At 54.6% G+C, this 24058-nt stretch overlaps 12 protein-coding genes and 1 non-coding gene across 13 annotated transcripts; 5 read left to right on the top strand and 8 right to left on the bottom strand.

Moving 5' to 3' along the window:
* Positions 1 to 57: 57 nt before the first annotated feature.
* ATEG_05510 (pepsin-like aspartic protease) lies at positions 58 to 1458 on the bottom strand (the record flags this gene model as incomplete). The annotated part of the gene is made up of 1 exon (XM_001214688.1): positions 58 to 1458. One exon carries the CDS (start codon positions 1456 to 1458, stop codon positions 58 to 60), a length of 1401 nt encoding a protein of 466 aa, XP_001214688.1.
* A 1239-nt stretch (positions 1459 to 2697) lies between these two features.
* On the bottom strand, positions 2698 to 3318 carry ATEG_05511 (uncharacterized protein; the record flags this gene model as incomplete). Its single annotated transcript, XM_001214689.1, has 1 exon — positions 2698 to 3318. The coding sequence occupies one exon, from the start codon at positions 3316 to 3318 to the stop codon at positions 2698 to 2700; it is 621 nt and encodes a 206-aa protein (XP_001214689.1).
* Positions 3319 to 3973: 655 nt separating this feature from the next.
* ATEG_05512 (uncharacterized protein) lies at positions 3974 to 5012 on the top strand (the record flags this gene model as incomplete). Its single annotated transcript, XM_001214690.1, has 2 exons — positions 3974 to 4328; positions 4387 to 5012. The coding sequence occupies 2 exons, from the start codon at positions 3974 to 3976 to the stop codon at positions 5010 to 5012; spliced, it is 981 nt and encodes a 326-aa protein (XP_001214690.1).
* A 155-nt stretch (positions 5013 to 5167) lies between these two features.
* On the bottom strand, positions 5168 to 5248 carry ATEG_10436. The gene has a single exon. It is a non-coding gene; the product is annotated as a tRNA-Ser (tRNA).
* Positions 5249 to 5870: 622 nt separating this feature from the next.
* ATEG_05513 (uncharacterized protein) lies at positions 5871 to 6929 on the bottom strand (the record flags this gene model as incomplete). Its single annotated transcript, XM_001214691.1, has 4 exons — positions 5871 to 6558; positions 6609 to 6687; positions 6741 to 6756; positions 6804 to 6929. The coding sequence occupies 4 exons, from the start codon at positions 6927 to 6929 to the stop codon at positions 5871 to 5873; spliced, it is 909 nt and encodes a 302-aa protein (XP_001214691.1).
* A 378-nt stretch (positions 6930 to 7307) lies between these two features.
* ATEG_05514 (uncharacterized protein) lies at positions 7308 to 9305 on the bottom strand (the record flags this gene model as incomplete). The annotated part of the gene is made up of 6 exons (XM_001214692.1): positions 7308 to 7325; positions 7358 to 7391; positions 7527 to 7870; positions 7921 to 8277; positions 8325 to 9035; positions 9087 to 9305. The coding sequence occupies 6 exons, from the start codon at positions 9303 to 9305 to the stop codon at positions 7308 to 7310; spliced, it is 1683 nt and encodes a 560-aa protein (XP_001214692.1).
* Positions 9306 to 9901: 596 nt separating this feature from the next.
* ATEG_05515 (uncharacterized protein) lies at positions 9902 to 10448 on the top strand (the record flags this gene model as incomplete). The annotated part of the gene is made up of 2 exons (XM_001214693.1): positions 9902 to 10341; positions 10382 to 10448. The coding sequence occupies 2 exons, from the start codon at positions 9902 to 9904 to the stop codon at positions 10446 to 10448; spliced, it is 507 nt and encodes a 168-aa protein (XP_001214693.1).
* A 522-nt stretch (positions 10449 to 10970) lies between these two features.
* On the bottom strand, positions 10971 to 12018 carry ATEG_05516 (dihydrodipicolinate synthase family protein; the record flags this gene model as incomplete). The annotated part of the gene is made up of 2 exons (XM_001214694.1): positions 10971 to 11498; positions 11560 to 12018. 2 exons carry the CDS (start codon positions 12016 to 12018, stop codon positions 10971 to 10973), a joined length of 987 nt encoding a protein of 328 aa, XP_001214694.1.
* A 716-nt stretch (positions 12019 to 12734) lies between these two features.
* ATEG_05517 (fungal specific transcription factor domain-containing protein) lies at positions 12735 to 14593 on the top strand (the record flags this gene model as incomplete). Its single annotated transcript, XM_001214695.1, has 2 exons — positions 12735 to 12809; positions 12887 to 14593. 2 exons carry the CDS (start codon positions 12735 to 12737, stop codon positions 14591 to 14593), a joined length of 1782 nt encoding a protein of 593 aa, XP_001214695.1.
* A 251-nt stretch (positions 14594 to 14844) lies between these two features.
* On the bottom strand, positions 14845 to 16741 carry ATEG_05518 (aldo/keto reductase; the record flags this gene model as incomplete). The annotated part of the gene is made up of 2 exons (XM_001214696.1): positions 14845 to 16059; positions 16112 to 16741. The coding sequence occupies 2 exons, from the start codon at positions 16739 to 16741 to the stop codon at positions 14845 to 14847; spliced, it is 1845 nt and encodes a 614-aa protein (XP_001214696.1).
* Positions 16742 to 17578: 837 nt separating this feature from the next.
* On the bottom strand, positions 17579 to 18425 carry ATEG_05519 (glycoside hydrolase family 12 protein; the record flags this gene model as incomplete). The annotated part of the gene is made up of 3 exons (XM_001214697.1): positions 17579 to 17658; positions 17711 to 17943; positions 18019 to 18425. 3 exons carry the CDS (start codon positions 18423 to 18425, stop codon positions 17579 to 17581), a joined length of 720 nt encoding a protein of 239 aa, XP_001214697.1.
* A 508-nt stretch (positions 18426 to 18933) lies between these two features.
* Positions 18934 to 21248, top strand: ATEG_05520 (uncharacterized protein; the record flags this gene model as incomplete). The annotated part of the gene is made up of 3 exons (XM_001214698.1): positions 18934 to 19163; positions 19220 to 20309; positions 20370 to 21248. The coding sequence occupies 3 exons, from the start codon at positions 18934 to 18936 to the stop codon at positions 21246 to 21248; spliced, it is 2199 nt and encodes a 732-aa protein (XP_001214698.1).
* A 1061-nt stretch (positions 21249 to 22309) lies between these two features.
* Positions 22310 to 22882, top strand: ATEG_05521 (uncharacterized protein; the record flags this gene model as incomplete). The annotated part of the gene is made up of 1 exon (XM_001214699.1): positions 22310 to 22882. One exon carries the CDS (start codon positions 22310 to 22312, stop codon positions 22880 to 22882), a length of 573 nt encoding a protein of 190 aa, XP_001214699.1.
* Positions 22883 to 24058: the final 1176 nt, after the last annotated feature.

Consider the following 24058-nt stretch of genomic DNA (forward strand, 5'->3'; position numbering starts at 1 on the left):
CTGAAGTGCGGGAAGTGCAGGTGTATATAATGCCAAGGGTATAGAACGAGTGTCAATTCAAAGAAGCATGAAGCAGAGGGCAGCAGTCAAGACCGGCGCGTACCGGGCGACCGTGCGGGAGGTGTCGGCCGCGGAGGTAGCCGAGCTGGTCGAACCAGAGGTGGTTGACCCAGCGTTGGTGGACGTCGTTGTCGCCGTGTCGGCTTGGGCCGTCGTGGAACTTACAGCCAATGTCGACTCACCCGTGGAGTATACACGGGGTGCGAAACCAACCCGGTCACTATCGAAATCGAACACCGTGTAGACATTTTTGAGGAAGGTCGCCCCCAGGATCCAGTCATTCGCTGAGAACAGCTGTTTCCCAATGATGGTCGAGATGCATCCGTTATCGACCTTGGCTCCCAGATAGTCCTTCGGGGAAATGGTATAGCTGACCCCGGAGAAAGTGACATTCACGACGGCACTGGAGTCGCAGGGGATGAGGAAATTCTCTCCCGAGGGCGTGGCGCCGGGGATCAAGTTGTGCAGTGTCTTCGCATCATCGGGCGGTAGTAAAGCGTACGAAGTCCCGGTATCGATAATGGCGGACTTGTTGGAGAAGCCGCAGGCCTTGCCATCCACGCTCATGTCGTCCACAGGGATGCTCCAGTGGTCGCTGGTGGCGGATGCAGTGGTATAGGTGATGTCTCCGGAGAATTTGGTCGTATCGACCACGCCAAACGAGACGGTGCCGTCTGTCGCGTTGTCGGAGCTGCGGGGGAGACTGAAGCCGACGATGTTGGACGTCAACCGCTTGGTGTCCGCAACGTGGTCCATGAACGTCGCGTATCCGAACGAGGTATCGTTGGAGCGACCCATTCCCAGGATCCCGTCCATCGGATAGGACAGGAAATCGTTGGTGGCATTGTTCGCTAGCCCCATGGTCACGGGAACTTCCAGACCGGCGATCGAGATGGTATCGTTCGCCAGCAGACCACTAACTTGCCCCGTTCCGTAGCCCACCTCAAACGGCACGGATGACATGGAGAGAGTCGAGGAGTCCTGTTCGCCGAAGGTGTTGTGGAGCTTACATGCATCGGACGTGCAATCCGATGCAAAGAGCCAGGTGTTGGCGCCGCCGGTATCCAACATCATCCACATCTTCTGGTCCTGGGAGCCTACGGTGACGGTCACAAAGTAGGAATAGTCATTGCCGTCTTGATTCAGGGCGATAATGTTGGATTTGGACGGGGTATCCGACATGACGACTTTGTATTGATTATCGCGCCGCACCAGACTGCTGGTGTCATCCTCTTCGGGTTCCTCATGGCCGGTGAGGAGCTTCCATGGTAGAAAGCGACGGATGGGAGAGTTCTGGATGGGAGAGGAGGGCGAGACTGGGAGATGGAAAGTATAGGGAACGAAGGCGGTGGCGCCGCTGCAGAGGAATGCTGCAGTCAGACATTGGGAGAGACGCATGATCCGGCGAGGGATCTAGAGCAGTGAGAGCTAGACGGTCATTGAGAGGGAGTATTCTGTAGTGGGATGGATTCGAATCGAGAGCCAGCCTCGAGGTATTAATAGAAGGTGGATTAAGGAGAGATAGTACAAGTTAGACAAAGAACGGCGATTAACGTGTACCAGGGGTGGGTATCCGCGAGGAATAAATAGAAACACGCGAGGTGGTACAGGTACAGAGCACGTAAAAATGACAAGAGAGGGATTGAGAGAGAGAATCAGAGAAAAGAAGAAGAATTGAAGAGATAGAGAGGAAGAGGAGATGGAAAGAAGAGAAGAAGAAGAGGGGATCGAGATGCGTGATATGATGGCCAAATCAAGGCAGGCCGGGCACTAAAGAGGTTAGCTTGGCTAGTCCCAGCCGATCAGCGCCGGTTCGAGCTTCTTTCAGACAACTGGTGGGGAAAAGGGGGGTCTCTGTTCGGAATAGGATTTCCCCTGAATGCTTCATATCCGTCTATCTAGTTACTTACATAGTTCCTTATATTCTATATAGAACATTCAATAAATAGATTGGAATAACAGACAATCAATCATACGGAAGTGAATATTTAGTAGCAATGTGAGCAATTCGCGATTCTTGACCGAACTACAGTATCTACGGAGTACCTCGGCGTCTTCTGGCTTATTCTTGGCGTGGTTGATCGCTCCATCTCCAGATACCCTGATACCCCATCATGGTGAATGGATCACTCCGGTCAGACCAGCTCCCCCACCAGCGACTCCTCCCTCGACGCTTGCCACCGCAAACACGCCATCAACCTGAAACACCACGCCACCTAGGCTGCTGCAGACGAACCTATTCGTGCTGTATGTATAGTACTGGAGAACTCATCCAGTCAGACTCGTCTTACGAATCCATGCACGTCCTAGTAAGGCACCACTGATCACATTCTGATTGCAACCTCATCAGTTGCTGACTGCATACACTGACTCCAACAAGACCCCGATGAGGGAGGGGTACCGGCTGACCCGAAAGGCCAGACAGCTGCAAGGGTCGAGACACATCCGCCGTCCTCCTTGTCAGCTGAATTTGCAAGGCTGGGCGGGTCCTGGACTACGTCCGATAATACCGTCGGAAAATATGAGGGTCTAGACTCTAGATTGATCTCGAGGGTTTGAAATCCCGACTACTGTACAGAGTAAAGCCCGGGATCCACGATGTAGGTCTAGTCCGCCATAGAATCAGACCTCTCACATCTAACGAAGCAAGCTCTGGGTCCGCTCAATAGTCTGCAACAACCCATCCACCCGGTCCATCATCTCTGTCCACACAGTGTGTGCCAACGACGTCGCCCCAGAGGCCACAACAGGCATCGGGTGCTGGCCGCGGACCACCTCAATCAGTTGTGTCCACAGTTGCGAGGAAAACACCGTAATCATCAACATGTACATGGTTGTTTTCCCGGGCGACAGCTGTGTTTGAGCGTCCACGCGCATCGCATTGGAGGTGAGCGAGCCCAGCTGCACTTGTGGGAGAACAACGGTCCAGTCCAGACACACTGGCGGCAGAGAGTGCTGGATGCAGCGCTGGATGAGAGAAAAGATAGTCCCGTACGTCTCTGCCAGTCGCGAGTGACAAGACCCGACCATGAGAGCGGTCGCTTCGTTTTGGAGCTCCCGGTCGACAAGCAAATGTTTGACCAGGTTGATGAACTGGGTGGTATGACCGAACAGTTCGTCGAATATGAATGGCATTTCCCGACGGGCATGACGTCTATCTTCACCTCGCGCGCAAGGAGTCTCTGATGTAGATGGAAGTTTTGTTGTCAGTTCTGCGAGCGCGATACTCATATTCGCCAGGCCGTGCGTAATACCCATCGCTGGTGGCCATTCTGGCGCGGGAAGCGTTTCCACGAGGTCCTGTCTCGTAAGGCTCCAGGAATGACGACTGTCTGGATCTGGAGTCCATAAGGGTTGCTCGTTCGTCGTATTCTCTAGTTGGTGTGACTCTGGGCTGAACAGATCGATGTCGAGGCTGGACCAGACATCGCCTTGCACAGGCCAGTCCACTGCTAGGTCGAGGCTATCGTCACTACCAAGAGGCCGCAGCATATTTGCGCTCCCATCGCGGTCAGAGGCTGCATTTTGCTGTTCCAACGGCCGCGAGCGCTCTCGTTGCATCGAGCCCCGCGGTGCGCGGGGAGAGAACACACAGGCCGTACCAAGCCGCAGACATCGTTCACACTGTAGCTGACCAGCTTTCCGCACGCATCGGAGTTTCTGCGCATGACAGCGATTACACGCCGACCGCGTCTTCCTTGATGCCGAACGAAGAGACGAGAGATCCATGGGGAAGGGGTGAAGTGAAAAGCTGAATGGGTAGCGCGGGTCGAGAATATGACACGACCGGCGTTTGCGATGCGCGTTCGGCGTTTTCTCGTCAGTCATACTCTGATCGGTGCTTCGCCAACAACCATAAAGATAGCCAGCGGTCTGCTCAAATGGATTCCCCAGGATATGTTCGCCCTCAATCATGTTGTCTCTTGCAGAAATCCAGCTCTCCAATGCCCAGGCGTCGTCGACACTCCCGCCGGGCCTGGTGGCCCTCTTCGTAGGCGCTACCAGTGGGATCGGAGCAGCCACATTGAAGGCATTCGCAAAGTATACCCGTCGCCCGCGTGCGTACTTTGTCGGTCGCTCCCAGGAGGCAGCCGACCGCATCATAGCCGAGTGCGCGGCGCTCAACCCGGAAGGAGAGTATATCTTCATTCCAGCGGATGTGAGCCTCATCCGGGTGGTCGATGAAGTCTGCGCAGAGATCAGAGCGCAGGAGACCCATCTGAACATACTTTTTCTCAGCGCGGGCGTCCCCAGTCTTGATCGGAGTGGTATGCACCCCATTCCCGGCGTACAACGACCACACCACTGATATCAGACTCGAAACAGAAACCTCCGAGCAGCTCCATCTACTAGCTGCATTACTTTACTACTCCCGTCTGCGGTTCATCACCCGCCTTCTCCCTCTCGTCAAGCAGGCGCCCTGCCTTCGTCGCGTGGTCACCGTCGCCGGAGGAGGTATCGAAGGCCCGCTGGACACCACGGACTTTCCCGCACTTCACGTGCCTCTTGAGCTGCTGCGCGGACACCTCTCCACCCTTATCACTCTCGGCGTGGAGGCTGTCGCGCAGTCAGCTCCTGAGGTGAGCTTTATCCACGACTATCCGGGGCCGGTGGACACGCCGCTAGCTCAGCGTATGCTGGCTGGGCGTGAGACGGACAAAATCGACTTGATGTCAGCAGAGGAGAGTGGTGAGCGTCACATGTACCTGGTGACCAGTGCACGATATCTGCCTTTGCAAAGAGTGGACTCTTCGCCGCCGCCGGAGGGTATCGTCGACGTTGTCCGTGGGATAAACGGTGAGCTGGGCAGCGGGGTATATTCCATCGGCGTGGATGGGGACAGCGCGTCCCGCGAGACGCTTGAGTTTCTGGCAGGGCTGCGAGAAGAGGGAGTAGTCGGTCAGGTGTGGAAACATACTGAAGGTGAATTTATGCGTGTTGCGGGCGATTGACCTGGCCTTGTTTACCTTTGTGGACCCTGGTTTTAGTGGTTAACATCACTATTTATGATGAAATTATAAAAAGAAAGGACTGCACCATATATGCGCTGTCGCTTGCCTCTAGTGCAGTATAAAAAGATAACTATAAATATAAGAAAGGCAAAAAACGACAAGGGCCGGATTCGAACCGACGACCCCAAAGGGATCAGATTTCAAGTCTGACGGATTAACCACTCTCCCACCTTGCCACTAAAGACACACTTTTTCTCCAAAATTATGACTTAAGTACTTAGGGGCTTTTGACTGACCAAGGATATCGTACTCCATGTCCTGGTACCCTCTGTGCTCTGTACTTCATTTTTAAACTACCCAGATGTAGATTCTGACACAGCTATGTCGTGTTAGAAATGGTTATTTGATACTGCAAGGCAAACAATGTCAGTCGCATTGGGACTACACTGGGACTACGAACATCCTTGGCTACGGACAGGTCACCGTGATCCGGGGTAGGCATACACTAGAGATAGGAGAGAAGCCCGATTCTTCCAGCTGGAGGATTCCTGTACTAGAGAAACCCGGTATACTAGGTAGATTGGTTGGGAACATTGTTGAGGTTATCATGAATGCCGATCGCACAAGACTAATAGTAATGAGTGAAAAGTTCAGGCTTGGTATAGATTCGAGTGCGAAGCAGCCTTCGCCATCTACTAGGTAGATATTAGCAGTAGATCGGACATAGTCTCGCCTCTGAAGAAGACGATTATCATAAAGATACGTCAGACAGTCCCAACAACTCTATGCAATTCAATACTAGAATAGTATATACGTATACTCCAATCGGATGATCTATTAGGCAACATCTGCTATCATCTAGTCCTCCAACCTTACGGCCTCATCATCATGAAATATCACAGTCCCCCAGTCCGGCCGATTGAACCTCTTCCCCACCGGCTCAGCCAGCCCATCCATCTCAGCCATCTCGTCCGCACTCAGCTCAAAATTCTGCGCGATATTGGCCCTGATTCTCTTCGGATTCGTACTTTTCGGGATAACACTCCACCCTTTCTGAATCCCCCAGCTGAGCATCACATTCCCCGTCTCACACCCATGCGTTTTCGCAATCTTCACAATAACAGGGTGCTCGTGCAAGGTACTTCCGGAGCCACCTAGCGGCCCAAAAGCCGTCTGGTGAATGCCCTTCTTCTTGCAGTACTCGTTCAGCTTCTTCTGCGGCAGCAACGGCTGGATCTCCGTCTGGTTCACGGCCGGCACGATCGAGGCCGTCGAGAGGAGCGTCTCGAGGTTCACGGTGGAGAAATTGGCCACCCCGATCGCGCGGACCTTGCCCGTTCCCACGAGCTTCTCCATTTCGCGCCAGGTGTCGCGAAAGTCCCAGCCGACGGCGTGCACCTTGCGGTTTTCTTTTCCGTATTCGACGCTCGGGTCGGGGTCGAGAGTCACCGGCCAGTGCATCAGGTACAGGTCCACATAGTCGAGGCAGAGATCGCGCAGGCTCTTGTTGAGGGCTTCTTCGACGCGGCGGTGGTCGGAGGACCAGCTGGTTTGTGTTAGGAGCCGGGTTTTAGGGAGTCTATGTGGAGAACTCACAGCTTGGTGGTGACAAAGTACTCTTCACGCGGGACTTTGGTGTTCTTGAAGACTTGGCCGATTTCGGCTTCGTTACCGTCTGGAGATGAGTTAGATGAGTTTCCAGGGTGGTTCAGGTATTCAGGAGCGTACATAACGGCGCGCAATCCTGTCCCTGGTCAGCGATATTCCTATAGAGGGCGAGTATCAACGTACGAAATGGCGGTACCCTGCGTCGAATGCAGCTTCAACTGCTGCTGCTGCGTCTCCTGGTGCTGCCTTCCATGTGCCGAATCCCACGGCGGGAATCTTGGCTCCGGTGTTGAGTGTGAATGTTGTCATGTTGTGAGGTAATTGATTGTGGATAGAACGAAGTACAGACATTCAAATTTAATATAATATGATACTACACTTCGCAAAAGGGTCGGAGACAGCCCGATATTGGCTCTAGCACTACAGATGCGGATCATGACCGACGCATCCACGCATGGAACGGCCGATGTTGCGGGGAAGACATTCCCGATGCACAGCTGTCCCTCGGCTTTCGCACAACGAGTCATATTCCAATATGGAAAGCATCCCAAGCGAGAGACCTAGAAAAGTCGAAGGCTTGTCATGGGAGGCGGATTTCTACCCAGATCCTGGACAGGTGCCGACATATTCAGAACCGCAGCTCTAAACCTCCATGCGAGCCCGTCTAGGGCAATATATATTAGACAATCAGTAGCAGCGAATATCCTAGCTTAGTTCTACCTATTCAAATGTCATACTATATTCAAATCTTCAGTCTGGAGACCATCCGCGCTGCATGGATATATAATCAGCGTCATGGAGACTATACCTTGACAACCGGAGTGCTCGAGTATTTTTATATTCGGAGATTACATCAAAGAAATGCAGGAAGAAATACGACAATCATTATCAGAACGCGTGACCTACACAGCCTCTACATGCTGCACGTCTTTCTTCTGCTCTGCACCAAGATCCTCGCCTTTCCGCGCTGCCTCGACCACTCCATGCCGAGTTCTCTCCTCCTCTGTAGGGTACGCATGCCTCCACATGGTCCAAAGCGGCCGCTGGAACAGATCATCCATACTCTCAATGGAACGGCCCTTCATCTCAGGCAGACAGAAGTAGATGAAAACGACGCCAGCATAGGTAAGCATAGCATACAACAGAAATGTGCCCCATCCCATATTCGTAAGCATATTCGGAGTCGCGCGGGTGATTCCATAGTCAACGATCCAGTTGACAAAGAAACAAAACGACATGCAGACGGACCGCTATGAACTAGTCAGTAACGTCTTCCACAGTGCTTCGGAAGAGTACTTACAATTCTCGTAGGGAAGATCTCTGCGGCCACGACGTAGCACGCTACACTGTGACCGAACGACCAGCCAAGCGCATAGATGTAGATCCAGACTACACCGACGATCCCACCGGCTGGCGTTCCTCCCCCCGCATTTGTAGCAGAGACACCGGCGAAGCGGAGGTAAAGGGCCAAGTACAGCATCGCTGTGGCTTGCATCGTTGCGCCGATGAGCAGAGGCAGGCGACGGCCTACCCGGTCGACCAGATATGCGACGTAGATGATGGTTACCACGAACTTCACGACGCCGTACACGCCGGTTGTGAGCAGAGACGAGTCATCATGTACTCCGATAAGCTGAAAGATCTCCGGAGCGTAGTACTAGGCCAGTTAGCGGTGTGGCATAAAAGATAGATGCGTGTACCTACGTTCAACGAGTCGGTGCCGGTGAATTTGTGGAACAGGAATAACATGATAGCCAGGAAGAACCGTCGAAAATTGCTCTTGATTGTGAAAATATCCTTCGCCACAACCCAGTAGCTGTGTCCCGCGTAGCATTCCTGCTCGTAGCGCACCTGGGCCTGAATCTCCTGGTACTCGATTTGCACGTACTCATGGTCCGCAGGGAGCTTGCGCAGCCTGCAGATATTGTTCAACCCCTGCTCAGCCTTGCCGTGGTTAATCAAGTACCGGGGCGTCTCCGGAACCCAGGGGATCATAAGACACATCAGGCCGCCGGGGATCAGCTGGATGCCCATGGCGGTTCTCCACTGTCGATGATCATGCTCGACGCCGGGGTACGACCACAACGACACGCCGTAGTTCACCCAGAAGGCGAGCATGAGGGCCATCAAGATCATGAGGTTATACGTGGCCGTCATGGACCCACGCACGGACTTGGGCGAGTTTTCCGCCAGAAACTGCGGCGTGAGCATGGAGCTGGCCCCGACGCCCATGCCTCCAATGAAGCGCCCGGCAATCAGGACGTCGTAATTGGCATCCATCTGCATCGCGGCGCCCACGAGGAAAACCACGCCCCAGAGGAATACGCTCCATTTACGACCGATGAAATCAGAGGTCGGGGCTGCGAGGATGGAGCCGGCCGATGCTCCGCCTGCAAGCATGGCTGCTATGGTGCCCTAGCTGGATTAGTATAGCCTGCGGCGAGGTAGTGGTGGCTGATCGCATACCTTGCGGTTGTCAATCTCGGCTTGAGGGACGTTGATCAAACCAAAGGCATTCTCAAAGGACTTCAGGGTGAGAATGCCCCCGATATTACCGGTATCGAAACCATAGAAGCATCCTGCCCAAGAAACGGAGACAAGAAGGTATAGTAGTCGTCTGTTGAAGATCTCCTTAGGGTCGGATCTTGCCTCTTTGCTGAACCAAATGCTTGTTCCGCCGGCCATTGTGCAGAAGAGGTTAGGCAAGCTTAGAGAAGACCTCTACAGGGGAGACTGTCTGATGGCAATGGGTTAACAACAAGATAAATACTCCTCTCATTTCCGTCCCCTTGCATGACATATCTGTAGAATTGGGTGGGCCCGTCATCCCCGTACCCCATGGGGTCACCTCAAGCTAACGAAGCCAATATTGATATCGGACAGTCGACCGATACTTAGTGCGTGCGGGGGGTTCGTGATCGTCTCCACGAGCTCGTCGGAAGATGCCCGACATGGGATGCGGGATGCGGTTGAAGTCAAACCGAAAATGCTCCATTCAGGCTAGACCATAATAAATTGGAATAATGTCCAAGCTTTGACGATTGATAGCTGAACGTGAACGAAGCTGGACCTACATTGTGCAGTAATCCTCTCCCCTCCGGCGCAGAATGGCCACTACTACTGCAACCGAAACCATCCCGAGTGACTGTGGCGTTCGCAGCGTCAATGGGCCGTATTTTCGAAAAGAAGCTTTCCTGCCCGCTGCTACAGTGCAATGCCATGCCTCTAACCTCCTGTTTCTTCCCAACGGCGATCTCCTCTGCGCGTGGTTCGGTGGCACAATGGAGGGAAAACCAGACATCAGCATCTACATGTCCCGGCTGCGAGCCGGGACCGAAGAATGGGCCCCTGCAGATAAAATGACCCACGACAATAGCCGGAGCGAGCAGAACCCGTTGCTTTTCCAGGCGCCCTGCGGTGACGTTTGGCTCCTATACACTTCGCAGCATGCTGGTGATCAAGACTCGGCGATCATAAAACATCGGATTTCGAAAGACGGTGGGAAGAATTGGGGTCCGGAAGAAGCTCTTTTCCCAGACCAAGGAACGTTCATTCGACAGCCGATTAGGCTACTTGAGGATGGTACATGGGTGCTGCCGGTTTTCAAATGTCGGGTCGACCCTGGCCAGAGATGGATGGGGAGCGACGATATCTCGTGCATCCGTTTTTCAAAAGACCAGGGACAGACCTGGAGCGAGGCCGAGGTCCCGAACAGCACTGGGTGCGTGCACATGGCGATCCAACGACTGAAAGACGGGCAGTATCTTGCGCTGTTCCGCAGTCGGTGGGCAGATAATGTGTACTTGTCCAGGTCTCGGGATGGATTGACGTGGTCTTCGCCAGAGACAACACCGTTGCCCAATCCCAACGCAGGCATCTGCTTTGATGTGCTGCCGTCGGGTAGAGTCGTCTTGGTATACAATCATTCCTCCAAGGACAACGCCACCGGGCGTCGGGAAGGGTTGTATGATGACATCGGGGATGCTGGCGATGATCGCACGAACCAGACTACTAAGAGCGGCAAATCGGCCTTCTGGGGCGCACCTAGGGCACCGTTGTGTGTAGCTTGGAGTGATAATAACGGAGTCACCTGGGAGCGCAGAGTGCTTGAAGACGGGGACGGGTTTTGCATGACGAACAACAGCGAGAAGAAGCTGAACCGGGAGCTTTCGTATCCGAGCATGGTTGTTGGAAAGGATGGGACTCTGCATATTGCATTTACATTCTGGAGGCAGAGGATCAAGTACGTGCAGCTGAAAGATGACTTTTTCGTCTAATAAGACCACATTTATGGATAGATTGAGAATAGATAACTACATTATGCATTTTACATCTAAACCTTTCTATGCTCTATATCACATGCTTCTCCGGCAAGGAGTCTTCAATCTCAGCCAGATGCTTCATCACAGAAACCACCCATTCCTGCATTTCCTTTCCCGACGGCTTGTATGGCTTCCGGGGCCAAAAGGCCTGTGAATCGGTGATGCCCAGCTTCGAGCCGACAAAATGCGCAGCGGCAAACTTGGTCGGCGCAATACCCTCCTTACAAGCCTTCTCTGCCTGCGCCACGAGGCCCTGCAGCTCGCGCGCTTGCTCGATCTTTCCCTCCTTCCATAGAGCATATAGCCTCGCAACGGATTTGGGAAACACATTTCCAATCCCTGTCACACAACCTGCGCCTCCACCGATGAGACACGGAAGCAGCCAGTCCGACGACCCTGCATGGACGCTGAATTGCGACATGGTATATTCCTGTGTCAGGCGGGTTACCTTGCCTGCGTTTCCGCACGTGAGCTTGACTCCCACGATATTCGGATGATGCGCCAGTTCTGACAAAACGTCCGAGTTCATGTCTACTCCATTACAGACTGCAGGAAACTATACATGAGTTAGTCGCCTGTACCAGCGTGTTTCGCGAACCACAGGAAGATAGACATACGCTGTAAACCACAATCGGGATCCCGGTGTGATCCGCCACTTCGTGGTAGAAATCCAGAATCACATTCTTGTTTACTGCTTTGGCCCAGTAGCTGGGAGGCAGCAGCAGACCAAAATCTGCACCCGCCTGCTGGGCTTCCTCGGCGAGACGGATGGACTCGTTGGTGGATTGACCGCTGATTCCAGCCACCAGCGGGTAATTGCTTAGTCCTAGGTCGAGCGCTGCCTTTCTGGCGACGCGGACTAGGTCCTGGCGTTCAGTAGGGGAGAGCAGGACGGCTTCGGCGGTGGTGCCGGCCAGGACGAGGCCGTCCATTCCCCCGCGGATGAGGTAGGAGAAGTATTTGTATGAGGCGTCCAGGTCTATTTCTTGTCGGGGGGTTGGTTTGTAGATTGAAAGCACTGGGCAGTAGATGCCTCCTGGTAAGGGGGTTGCTTTGTCTGCGACTGCCGCGGTCATGGTGATGGGTATAGGGCTTCAAATGTCTGTATTTGGTGGTTGGTCTGAGGAGAACAGGTAAACTTGTAGAGCTATAATGCCATCAAGACCAGTAAAAGAATGTCTTGTGTTCCTTCCTGGCGGTATGGTCATAATGTACTACTAGTATCTCTCGGACTTCACCCGAACTATGCGGGGCTGCCCCGGACTAATCGCCCCCGGACATCACCACCAACCAGACATGCGGGGTTTGTACGGAGTCAGATACTGATTCAACTCGTTCTTGTGGGGTCTCTTACTCTTCTCCACCTAGGCTGCTGTGGTGGCCTTCTCCAACGATGGACTTGCGCGCTTCCTCCGAACCCCAAGTGACATCCCTACAAGCGGACCATCGCCTAAGACAGCCTCATGCCGAAGAGAAAGCCCTCGTGGTCTCAGGCCACTACATCTCCGCCTCACAGTGGGCCGCATACATACCCTCCCACCACGCTGGGATCGGAGAACCTGGCTGATCAAAGGAGATTCCCCCAAGATGCATTGTTTGTTCCCCAGATGGATGATGCCAATGGGACATCTAATGGACAGGGATCTGAATCTAGTGGTCCCCAAGGCAAAAGAATCAGACACACCGATGGGAATGTAGTCGAGATATTGTCGGGCATCACCCGCAAGATCACGGCATGTGCTGCGTGCAGAAAGAACAAGATTCGGTGTGATATGCCCGAGGAGGGCCCACCATGTGTGCGGTGTCGTCGTCGCGGGCTGTCGTGCGTGCTGAGCCGAAGCCTTCAGTCCCTACTAGAAGACATGAAGTGAGTGATACTTGGGACCACTACCGCTGCAGTATATGAAAGGCGCTAATGCAACCAGGACTACAATGTTGATCCAGGACGATGTCAAGAATATCCACGACACACTGAGCACCATTTGCCAACACTTGGAGCTGGACAATCCCAAGCCACTGACTTGTACGAATGCTACAGGAAATGCAGTCAACGAGAATGGTACAGCGGCAGAGCCGCACGGTCATGAAGACAGCAACAAGGAAGACGATTGCGAGGTCTCACCTCCTCAATCGCCCAGCGCCGTGCAAGCCCCGATTGATACTTTCCTGGACATTGCAAAGCTCGGCAGCCCTCGATCCGGCGAACATCATCATCACCACAAGCGCGACGCGAGGGAAGACCTCGTGAGCAAGGGCATTATCACCATGGAGGTGGCGGAGCGTCTCGTAGCGAACTACTTCTCCCGGCTGGATCACTATCTCTACGGCATTGGAGGACCCCCGCAAGATGCCTCGAAGCTCCGTACCACCTCGCCTGTCCTCTTCGCCGCCATCTGCGCGGTCTCGGCCCTTCATGATCCACAGGACCATAGGACATATGTGGCATGCAACAGGGAGTTTCGATCTCTCGTATCCCGGTCGTTATTTGAGAAGAAGGATATAGAGTATATCAGGGCGCTCTGCATCGGCTCTTTCTGGCTCACGGATGCATCACGCATCTTCTCGAGCGATGCAATTCGGCGCGCAGGGGATATGCGATTACATCGCAGTTTTGAGCACTTGCTAGGCCTGCGAAGCATTACTTCAGTACCGTCACCGTCATCCGCAGCTGCTCCATCAGAACTCTCGGACCGCGTCCGACTCTGGTACCTACTCTTTGTATGCGACCAGCACCTATCCATTCTCCATAACCGCGACCCGCTTCTCCGGGGAGACAACCAAATCGCCGTCAGCTGGGAGTCGTATCTGCACCGCGCAGAAGCCACCGAATCGGACGTCCGCATTCTATCCCAAGTGTCTCTACTATTGATCATGGGACAAGTCCGCGACGTTCTAGGATCCGACACCGAAACCCAGCTCCCCCAGGCGCTCTCCAGCCAGATCCTCGGCTTCTCCCGCCAGCTAGACAGGTGGTTCAGCAAGTTCTCCTCGCTGTTCGTAACAAACGCCCACATCGGCGACTTCCCGACGCGAGGCCTCCAGCTCCACTATCAGTTCGGTAAACTGTACCTGGGCCACCAGGTGTTCAAGGGCCTCCACGGCAAACCCATCCCCACGCATCTCCTCCGCGCAGCGGGCATGGCGCACGAAGCCGCCACCGCAACGTTTGAGATGATCCTCAACGAACCGGAGCTGCAACAGGGCCTTGTGGGCATGCCACACTACTTCCACATCATGATTGCGTTTGCAGGGCACTTCCTGCTGGAGGTCTGTAGGAACTACCGCGAGCAGTTAGCGTTTAGGCTAGAAGAGGAGTTCTCCCTAATCAACCGGGTCCTGACCCTGTTCCGGAACACGCCCTGCATCCCCCAGCATCCCCTCAGCCGGATGACCGGCGGGCTGACTCGTAAGATGCTGGACTGCGCAGCGGATCTCGGCGTGCAGCATGTCATTGGGAAACAGCCGGATGCACAGTTTCCGTTCACGTACGGCGTGCCACCGGCGGATGCCTCGGTTCCGGGCATGCAGTTGCTCGGGCAGACGCCGTTGCAGGTTGTCGGGGATGTGTCGGTTCAGCCTCCGGAGGAGTTGTTTCTTCCAGATCTCGGGGAGTTTGCCTTTCCTGATCTGACGTCCAATTTTGCAGCGTGATTGGGGAGCATAGTTTGCGGATAGCTTCTTTTCCGGGAGAATGACCGTGTTTCTGGGGCATAGGACTATGCGATGATGGATCGGGCTTCTCTCCGGTGCGGCTGCTGCTTATAAGATGTATTGTTGTCATGATCTATACCTAAAATGGCTTATAGTCGTCTGTTTTGTTAGTGGTTAGTGCTGTATCAAGTCGCGTTAGCGTCTAGTTTCATATTGAAGTGAATCCATAGAGTAAACTTTATGACAACCGTTTATATGGCTTGCACAGCAAGAGGAGAATAGCACTCTTCGAGGAATTTCAACTCTCCCTCCTCCAACTTCACAGAAAGCGCTTCGGATATGCTCTCGATACGCTCCACTGTGTTCAATCCCACAATAGGACACACACCCTTATGCAGCAACCAGGAGATCGCAACAGCAGTCATAGTACACCCCTTCCTCCGTGCGAGGACCTCCACCCGACGAACAATCTCACCATCCGCATCACCCTTGAACCACTTCGTCGTCTTAGCATCCTTCTTCGACCGTTCTGTAACCTGGTTCCACGGCCTCGCAAGCAGTCCCCTTGCCAACGGACTCCACGGGACCAGCCCAATCCCCTCAGCCCGACAGAACGGGTTGACTTCCCGCTCTTCCTCGCGATAGAGCAGATTATACAAGTTCTGCATACTGCTGAACTGGGTCCACCCGTTCATCTTCGCCGTGTATTGTAGTCTCGCCAGCTGCCAGCAGTACATGCTCGACGCACCGAGATAATGCACCTTGCCCATCTGCACGAGATCATGGAGCGCGCGCATGATCTCTTCCGGCTCAGCGTCCGGGTCCAACCGGTGCAGCTGCAACACGTCAATGTAGGTGGTCTTCAGACGTCGCAGCGACGCATCCACTGCCTCGAAGATGTGCTTCCGACTCAGCCCCATCTGGTTCACGAGTTCGCCTGTGTTGACAGCCGGGCTTGGGCGGCGAGGGTCCTCCGCGTCCAGCACAGGGTAGTACAGCTTGGTCATGATGACCACCTTGCTCCGCGGGATGCAGTATGTTTCGAGCGCCTTGCCGATGATCATCTCGGATTGGCCGTTGGAGTAGGTGTTCGCCGTGTCCCACGTGTTGATGCCGCAGTCGAAGGCCGCTTTGAGCAGAGGGAGCGCTTTTTCCTCTGGGAGGACCCAGGGGCTGCCTTCCCAGGCCGGATTGCCGAATGTCATGCAGCCCAGGATGATCCTGGATACCTTTATGGCGCTTTTGCCGAGCCGTTGGTACTGCATTTTGGGGGGATTTGTCCGGGTGATTATGTCCTGTAGGATTGTTTCGTCTGGCTTTCTAGGACAGATGACTAGCGGGACCCCTGTGAATTTTGATGTTGGCTCGTGTGATCGCCAGACTACGTAGCCGGGTGATATTGAACCGACCAGCTCTGCACGTTTGATTCGGAGAGCTTCGAGTGTCGGTACTAGGATGTCTGGAGACTATTATCAGTTAGTTGCTGTTATGTAGCAGTGAGTTGAGGGTGGAACTCACTATTGACAGTATATACTTAGGTTGTGGAACGAGAAGTCGAAGAAAGCTTTTCATAGCGTATAACGTCTGTCCTTCCACCACAAACAGGACATTTTGCCCTTGCAGAATGCATTGTGCGGCTTGGTCAGTCACCGTCACCAGTTCACTGTCGACGTCCAAGTGTGCGACTGAGTTCTGTCCTCCAAAGTCGTAACGCCGTATCCGGAGATTCGTTTCGAGATTTGCAACTCTCTCTCTGTCCCGTTGAGATTGGATAACAGCGAGGATGAGGCCTCCATGCGATCGATTAGAAGCTCCAGATATCTCGTCAAGTGAGCTGAGCGACTTTTTCTTCTGTTGCTCAGTCCGTCCATGAGGTTCATTCGCGCTTTCGTGTCCAAACCACACCCTGATTGTTTCCCCGGCCTTCTCTCCTGCTGATCTAACTTTCGCAACAACATCTGTCTGGGATATTGAAGCCGGGTTGAAAAGAACAAAATGCCTCCCACAAGACAATACTGCTTCGTCGAGGTCTTCAACGGTACTGTTGACGACCAAGATAGGCGTCCCAGGCTCGTAGAGTTCCGTATGGCCAGGGTTGTCCACCACGACGGCGTGGAGATCAGCGGAACACTTTCCCGAGGTTATCATCATGCAGAAACGACTAGAAGAGCATGCTTTATTAGTGAGTGGGACGCCTGGTCGTGTTTTATGCACCAGCCTTATACAGCACGGAGTCGGGGGAAAGCCGACGATCGGCCGGGAAAGGGTCCGTTGCGTTTCTACTTTTCGCAGCAGCTTCGATGATGATCGTTGTACAGAACGTGAGCTCTACTGCCAATAAAAATATAGATGAAGCCTGTGCTCCGAGCGCTAAACGCCTTGTGCCAGCTTGATACTTTACAAGCCACGTTGTTTCATCCTGGTCCACCGTCGATAGAATCGCTATGGATCCATGCTCATATGCAGATCTGAGGTATAATAATATCTACTATGAAACTTACAACCGGATTTAGCGGCCTACTTCGTACTCCGTAGGGTCTGTGACTGTCCGAGACTGTATTCGGGTAGTTTTTACTTCATACGGAGTTGTCCGGCCAAAAACTGGCTCTAGAGACCTGAGAGACCCTGCTCAGTAGAGACCCGTAGTACTTACAAATTTCTTGGTCAGCCCTAATCCTCTTACTCTGCCCCAGACGACCCACTGCATCAGACGATGGTCTCGTAAGCACTAGGGGATATTCGGCCCGGACCACCGTTTATTCATCTTCGGAGTAGATGATTATTATTAGGATCGTCCTCTGGCGTGAACTTACTCCGAAGTACCGAAAAAAAGGGCCTAAACAGGCAAGGGCCAAGCGGAGTCAAGCGCATTGTTCACTCAATTGTTCACTATCTATGTACCCTCTGAATAGGTCCACCTCATGCTTCATCGAGCGCGGACGCCCGTGCATGTCCTGCCTCCCAACAGAATGCACAGCCCCGTGTCTAGGCGACGCTGGCGGTCCAGTCGGACACGGTGAACGTGGCCGGTCCCCCAGTAAACGGCTCGGTTCCGAACTGCAGATCTACACGCCGGCTGTTAGACGGACTCTTGGGGCCAACTTCGGGATCACTTACTGATCAGGTACTGGGAATCGGCGGGGAAACTCTGCGACTGGGTGAGATAGTCGAAGAACGCCTTGAGGTCCCCGCTGTAGGACTGGATGGGACTACCCGCCACGAAGCTGTAGGTCTTCTGCTCGGCGCCGGCCTGGATGCTGGTGCCGTACCACACCTCCCAGGACTGGCCTCCCACGGTGGCCGTGGCAATCTGCGTGCCGATGGGCTGGATCGTGCCGTAGCGGGCGAGCCTGCACACCGACCGGTTAGTTGTCTTGTGAAACAGTGAAATAGTCGAACCGGCCCTAGGGGAGATGAATGCATACCAAACCATCAGTTCGTAGTCGCCGCTGGACGTGGCGTGGTCGACGTTCGCCGCGGTAAACAGATCATACGCGACATCGGCGTTGACGTCGGTGTTGTCCTGCGACCATGACACCGAGGTGCTAATGCTTTGCACATCGCTGACGAGCTTCTTGTCGAACGTGACGCCCGAGTTCGAGTAGCTCTTCACCGTGCCCTCGCCGCCACTCCAGGTCCAAGTGGTGTGCCACGACGCCCCGGAGCTCGAGAGGCTGTCAACGTAGACGCACTGCTCTCCGGTGCCTTGATCCTCTCCCCACAGGTTGTTGTTCACCGAGTAGGGAGGGCTGGACGCGCTGTCGTACTGGGCGCAGAGTTCCTGGCCCAGGACAGTGGCCGCCAGCGTAGAGAGTCCGATCAAGAGCTTCATGTTAGGCATTGCAGCGGAGCGGTGGGATGGAAGATGAAGACCGAGTCGACCGACAGAGCAGACGACGCTGCTTAAATAGACCGAGTCTGATATAAGACGTTTCCCGATTTGATTGTGATCGTCTTTCTTCCAGGTTCTGGTGAGACATCTCCTGGCCCCAGACATGCACTGCCCCGTCAGACGTGCACGTATCTTGTCCGATTGACATCCGGATGTATCCATTCGACACGGCCTACGAGGCCGAACACAGAGCTGGCGAGTTTTGATCAACTCGGTGTCTCTCGGTCATGATACTTGGCCTGGACAGATGCCGAGATGCTCCCACCGGCTGATTTAGCATCGTTTCGGGCTAAATGCACTACCCTCGTTAGCGCCACCTCCTCTTCAAACCCCAGGTGGCGCTAATTAGCCCTCTCGGCTGTTGTCTTTTAATCACAGTGAGGGGTTGGGTTGGTTATTGACTTCCCTGCTCGTTGCGTTTGCGTGTTGAGCTCATGCCTGCGCCATCATGTTTCACACTTTTGACGGCAGCGAAAGCGCTTCGCGGGCGGCCCCAGGCCGACAGGGGCCCGGCGGAGAACGAGGTGAGACGACCGGCCGGCGAGTGACGACCGCGCGGGCGTGTACCTCCTGTCGCCATCGCAAGATCAAGTGCGACGGCGAGAGGCCGTGTGAGGCCTGTCGCTGGTACAGAAAGGCCGACCAGTGCCACTATGCACACCCGCGGACATCAGACAGGTCAGTGCTGCATACTACTCGCCCTGGGGGAGCCTTCAACTCAACACAGAGAACAGTAAACGGGTCAAGGAAGTGTCCGCCACCCTTGACACATACCGACGGGTTCTGGGCACGCTGTTCCCCAACGTCAACGTCGAGTCGCTGGATAACCTGCCTCGCGAGAAGCTGCTCGAAGTCCTCGCCGCTCAGTCGCAGCAGTCGCCGGGCAGTATACCGCAGCCCAGCTCCTCGCCAACGGCCACCCTGGCATCCGTAGCGACACATGGCGACTCGACCGAGGATGACAACCTGGAGCTCTTGCAAACCATGCCCGCCGAGCCCCTCGACCGGCAACATACTGGCTCTACCGATCCCGACCAAGGCCTCTCGGACGATGTCAACGGCCTGGCCTTGTGTGCTCGACAGCCCTCGTCGTATCTCGGCATCTCGTCGACCCAGGCTGTCCTGAAAGTCATCGTGTTGTTAAACCCGGGCTGCGCCTCGTACTTGTCGCGAAAGCCCACCAGTGCTGGCGAGGGGACGGCGTATGGAGCGCCATCGGGCTGGCTGCCACATGCGCCGGTGGCCCCGTTGCAGCCGCAGCATCTCCCGCTCACCGAGATGCAGTTCCTCGATGCCTATTTCCTCATCTTCCATGCATTCTGTCCCATGATCGACGAGAAGTCCTTCCGCGAGACGTACCTCGCCGGCCACCGCCGGGACAAACCCTGGCTGGCCCTGTTGAATATCGTGCTGGCCCTGGGCAGCGTCGCGGCGACGAACCCAAACGACACGACGCATCAGATCTACTACCAGCGCTGCGAGGAGAACCTGGGTCTGAGCGCCTTGGGCAACCCGCAGATCGAGATCATCCAGACGCTGGGTCTGATCAGCGGCTGGTACTGCCACTACCTCAGTCAGCCCGAACTCGCCCAGTCGCTCATGGGCGCCGCCCTGCGAATGGCAACCGCCCGGGGCCTCCACAAGGAACCGATCAAGCACGACCAGGTGCTGGACCCGGCGACGGCGGCGTCCCTGGATATCAAGCGCCGCACCTGGTGGTCGCTGTTCTGCATGGACACCTGGGCCGGTATGACTCTCGGTCGGCCGAGCATGGGTCGGACTGGTTTGACTATCACGGTCAAGCCTCCCCACGGCCGGGACGAGGTAAGCTTCCTTCCTGGCAACATAACTACCGAGGCTAACAGGGCCTCATCGGCCGCACAGGAAACACTTATGGACGTTCTCCCGCTGGTGGAGAACATTCGCTTTGCGCGGATCGCCACCGAGATCCAGGAACTCCTCGCAGCCGCGCCGCTGGGCAAGCACCAGGCCGCACAGATGGACGCGCAGCTGCTGGAATGGTGGGAGAACCTGCCGGCGATTCTGAAAGACTACGAGCCGTGCCCGGAGCGCATCAAGACGGTCCGCAACGTCATGCGCTGGCGCTACTACAACCAGCGCATCCTGCTGTACCGCCCCACGCTGCTGAGCTACGCGATGCGGCGCGTGTCGTACCTGGCCCTGCGCACCGAGGAGCGCACCGCCATCGAGAAGTGCCGCGAGATGGCCGAGCTCTCCATCCAGCACATCGCCGCCACCGCGCAGACGAACCAGCTCGGCGGCTGGAACGCCGTCTGGTGGACCTTCCTGGCCTCGATGGTGCCCCTGCTGGGGCTCTTCATCAACGACCCGACCGCCACCGACCCGCGCGCCTCCATCCGCTCCTGTCAGGCCCAGGTCGAGACCGCCATGCTCACCTTCGCCCGCATGCACGCCCTCGGCCATACCGCCAAGACCTCCCTCGACGCCGTGTCGCGCATCTTCGAGGCGAGCAAGCACGTCGATAACCTCGCCGTGCATGGCGCCGCCCTGCCGGTTCTTGCCCCGGCGGTGGATTCCGTGCGCAGGGATGCGACTGCGCTGGGGGTGATGCCGCAGCCAGAGATGAATAGGGCGATGACGAGCCACAGCGAGGCGGCCCACTTGGATGCCCTCATCTACCCGTTTGTCCACGATGCCAATGACCAGCAGATGTGGGACTATCTCAGCTGGGGGGATAATAGTATGTGGCCTGGACTTGTTACGGATATAGCGATGGCATAGCAACGTTGAACACGATACACGCTGTGTAGTTGCTGGGGTGGAGGGAGTATCGGATTTGTCTCGTGGTTGAAATTGTTTGAGCGTGTTTATGTACTTGCAGAGTCCTGTATGATTGCATTCATAGTCGACAATATCCTAGTATGTATATTTTGGAAGTTCGTCCTCGCTTAGTCCGTCCTGAGCTATCGTCTTGTTCGTGGGGCGGCCCCGGTTGATCTGGACATAGCATAGCATGAGCTGGGAAACAAACTGGTCGAAGACATATTCCAAAGGTAAGAAAGCAGGCTGGTTGCAACGTAAGGACCAAAGGCAAATCACATGATACCAGCCTCTCATAATTCTGAGGACTTACTCCTCTACCAACGGAGCACTGCAACTAGAGATCCCATTACCAGACAAGTCCACTAGTATAATTTTCTCATTTATTTTGTATCACATAAGGCACAGGACGCCTTGACCGACTCTACTGCCACCTCAAGTGCTCCCGCAAGCAATGTATCCTGAGATAGGACACCATACTACGTCTTCGGCAATACCTGAACATGCATTCTTTAAAAAACAGACACTCAGATATACTACGCCCGACCTTCTCACAGTTGGTTAGAATCTCAACCTATTCCCGGGCTTCATGGAGCGGCCTGGTCATATCAGCCCATCTTGCCAGCAGCCTCCCGTCTTCGTGCAGCGAGATCAGAACCCTTCTCAACAATACCCCATCCATCCCGTCCGCTTCAGAGGTTTCTGACGCTGTCGAGGGGAATCTGCTTGTCTTGGAAGGCCATTCAAAGTGGTCTGTTTCTGATAAATCGTCATATGACGAATGCGATCTCAAGGCAACGAAAGACGCCTACCCCCGAAGCGCGTACATTGGTGTGCCCCGCACAAGCCTATGCCAATTGTCAGATGGATACATGTCTGAGTGATCTGGTTTTGAAGGGATGTCGCAATCCTCCGGAAACCACCTTTGTGTATGCGTCCTAGGCTGGTCCTACGTCTTTACTGCCCGGTTGATCGAGCTACGGAGAGTGACACCAAATGACAGCGTCACATATACAGACAATATGGCGCATTGGTGCGGGACGGACGGACCTGCCTCGAGTAGCCTTTTCGAATTGCCGCTGGGACATGTCGAGCCGGCTGAGGCTCGCTGGTGGGCTGCAATCCTTGCAGCTGGGAGTGGATGGCGTGCCACCTTATATCGAGACGGAAAGGAATACTCAGCCCCGTGGAGCTGCCATCTCGCTAAGCACTCTTTTATATTAGGATTGGGCACCGGCATGTCATCTTCGGCCTTCCAAAGCTGCAAGCCCCCCTCATCAGCAGAGGCTCAAGCGTATCTCTTCAACTTTGCACGGCTATATGACTGCTTCGACCAACTGCTTGCTGCATTCCTTGCATCCGTCACAGTCCCTTCGCATACCCGGTTCGGGGCAGCGGTTGTATTGCCTAGCCCGGTACACGGTGCCCATCCTCGTGTACAGAGCACCGAGCCCATGTATGCCCCGAAACTACCAACTGCGAGCGAAATCCCGCACTTTATGGCATTCTCATGCATATCAAATGTCGTATCATCGTCACTGGATGGATGTTCTGGAAACCTGGTATCCCTTGTAACCTCGCGAGCGAATGGTTGAACCCGCCGCTGAAGGAGATCCTCCCGTCTCTCATTCGACAGAAGAAGTACCACACTATTCTATGTGCTATGTCCTATCACAGGCCGAGACTTGCATCCCTCTGGCTGGGAGCCACAATATCAGGCTTGCTGCCCCGAATATTACAAGTCTGTCGGTCCTATCTGCCTCCGGCGTCTTTGGAAGCAGTGGTCTGGACAGGGTCTCCTCAGTCGTTTTTGGACCCGGAATATTACTTCAAAGATGTAGTGTCCAAGGATATTGAGCACTCAGGGACGATTTCACGAGAAGACGAGACCAGGCTTCTGTACCTCACAGATACACAGTCCGAATTTTACGGACTGCCGCCCCCTGAGCCCCCACCCTCCGTTTGGTCATGTGAAACAGGAAGATACCTCGCTGGAAGTTAGGTTGCATGTTAGATGCCACCACTCTCTGCGTTACGCATCATGGGTATGGAAGAGGGGCGGTGAGGGTTTGATTGATTATGGATTATGTGGCCAAGCTGAAACACCAGCCAAACTCCAGTCTCCGTCTGTAGGATTGAGTTGTGCAGCTGCAGGCCTCGTGGTTGCTGCTTGTTTCATGAAGAATATGAGCAGTGGTGATCACTGCTGGAAGGTCAGTGAAAGATGTAGCCATGGGTCTTGCGTTTCTTCTAATCCTGCATTGAGGACTAACGTGAAGCAGTTCCTAGAGATCTTCCATTGGACGCTTCTACCAAGTGCATGCGCCTTGCTATATCTTCTCAACGACTCATCTACACACTCCTTAGCACAGAAAGCGTGTCGTGCTTGGTCAGGGCTGTCAGTTCTATTCTCAGCCGTTCTCTTCCCGTGGCTTCGGACAGCGTTCGACGACAGTCTCTCTGAATCGGCAACAAGGAATGTGTTCAGCTGGACGTTCTTCCCAGACGGGACGAGATGTAACGATAGAAGACTTTGGGAGCATGAGTGGTTACGCTTTCTCCGTTTTCGAGACTACGACAACACGTTTCTTTCAACTTCGAGCTCTTCTGGTGGCGAACAGGCCCTTGATGAAGATCGTGACCACATTCTGGAATGGATGGAAGATGCTAGACATGCGGGGGGCTGAGATACTGAAGAATTGAGTTCATACTCCGGGGAAAGCATCCGGCGCTCTACGTAGACAACGTCATCACATGTTGAGGCTAGCCAG

The sequence above is a fragment of the Aspergillus terreus genome, genomic scaffold (assembly GCF_000149615.1).
Source record: "Aspergillus terreus NIH2624 scaffold_7 genomic scaffold, whole genome shotgun sequence".
Lineage (NCBI taxonomy): Eukaryota > Fungi > Ascomycota > Eurotiomycetes > Eurotiales > Aspergillaceae > Aspergillus > Aspergillus terreus.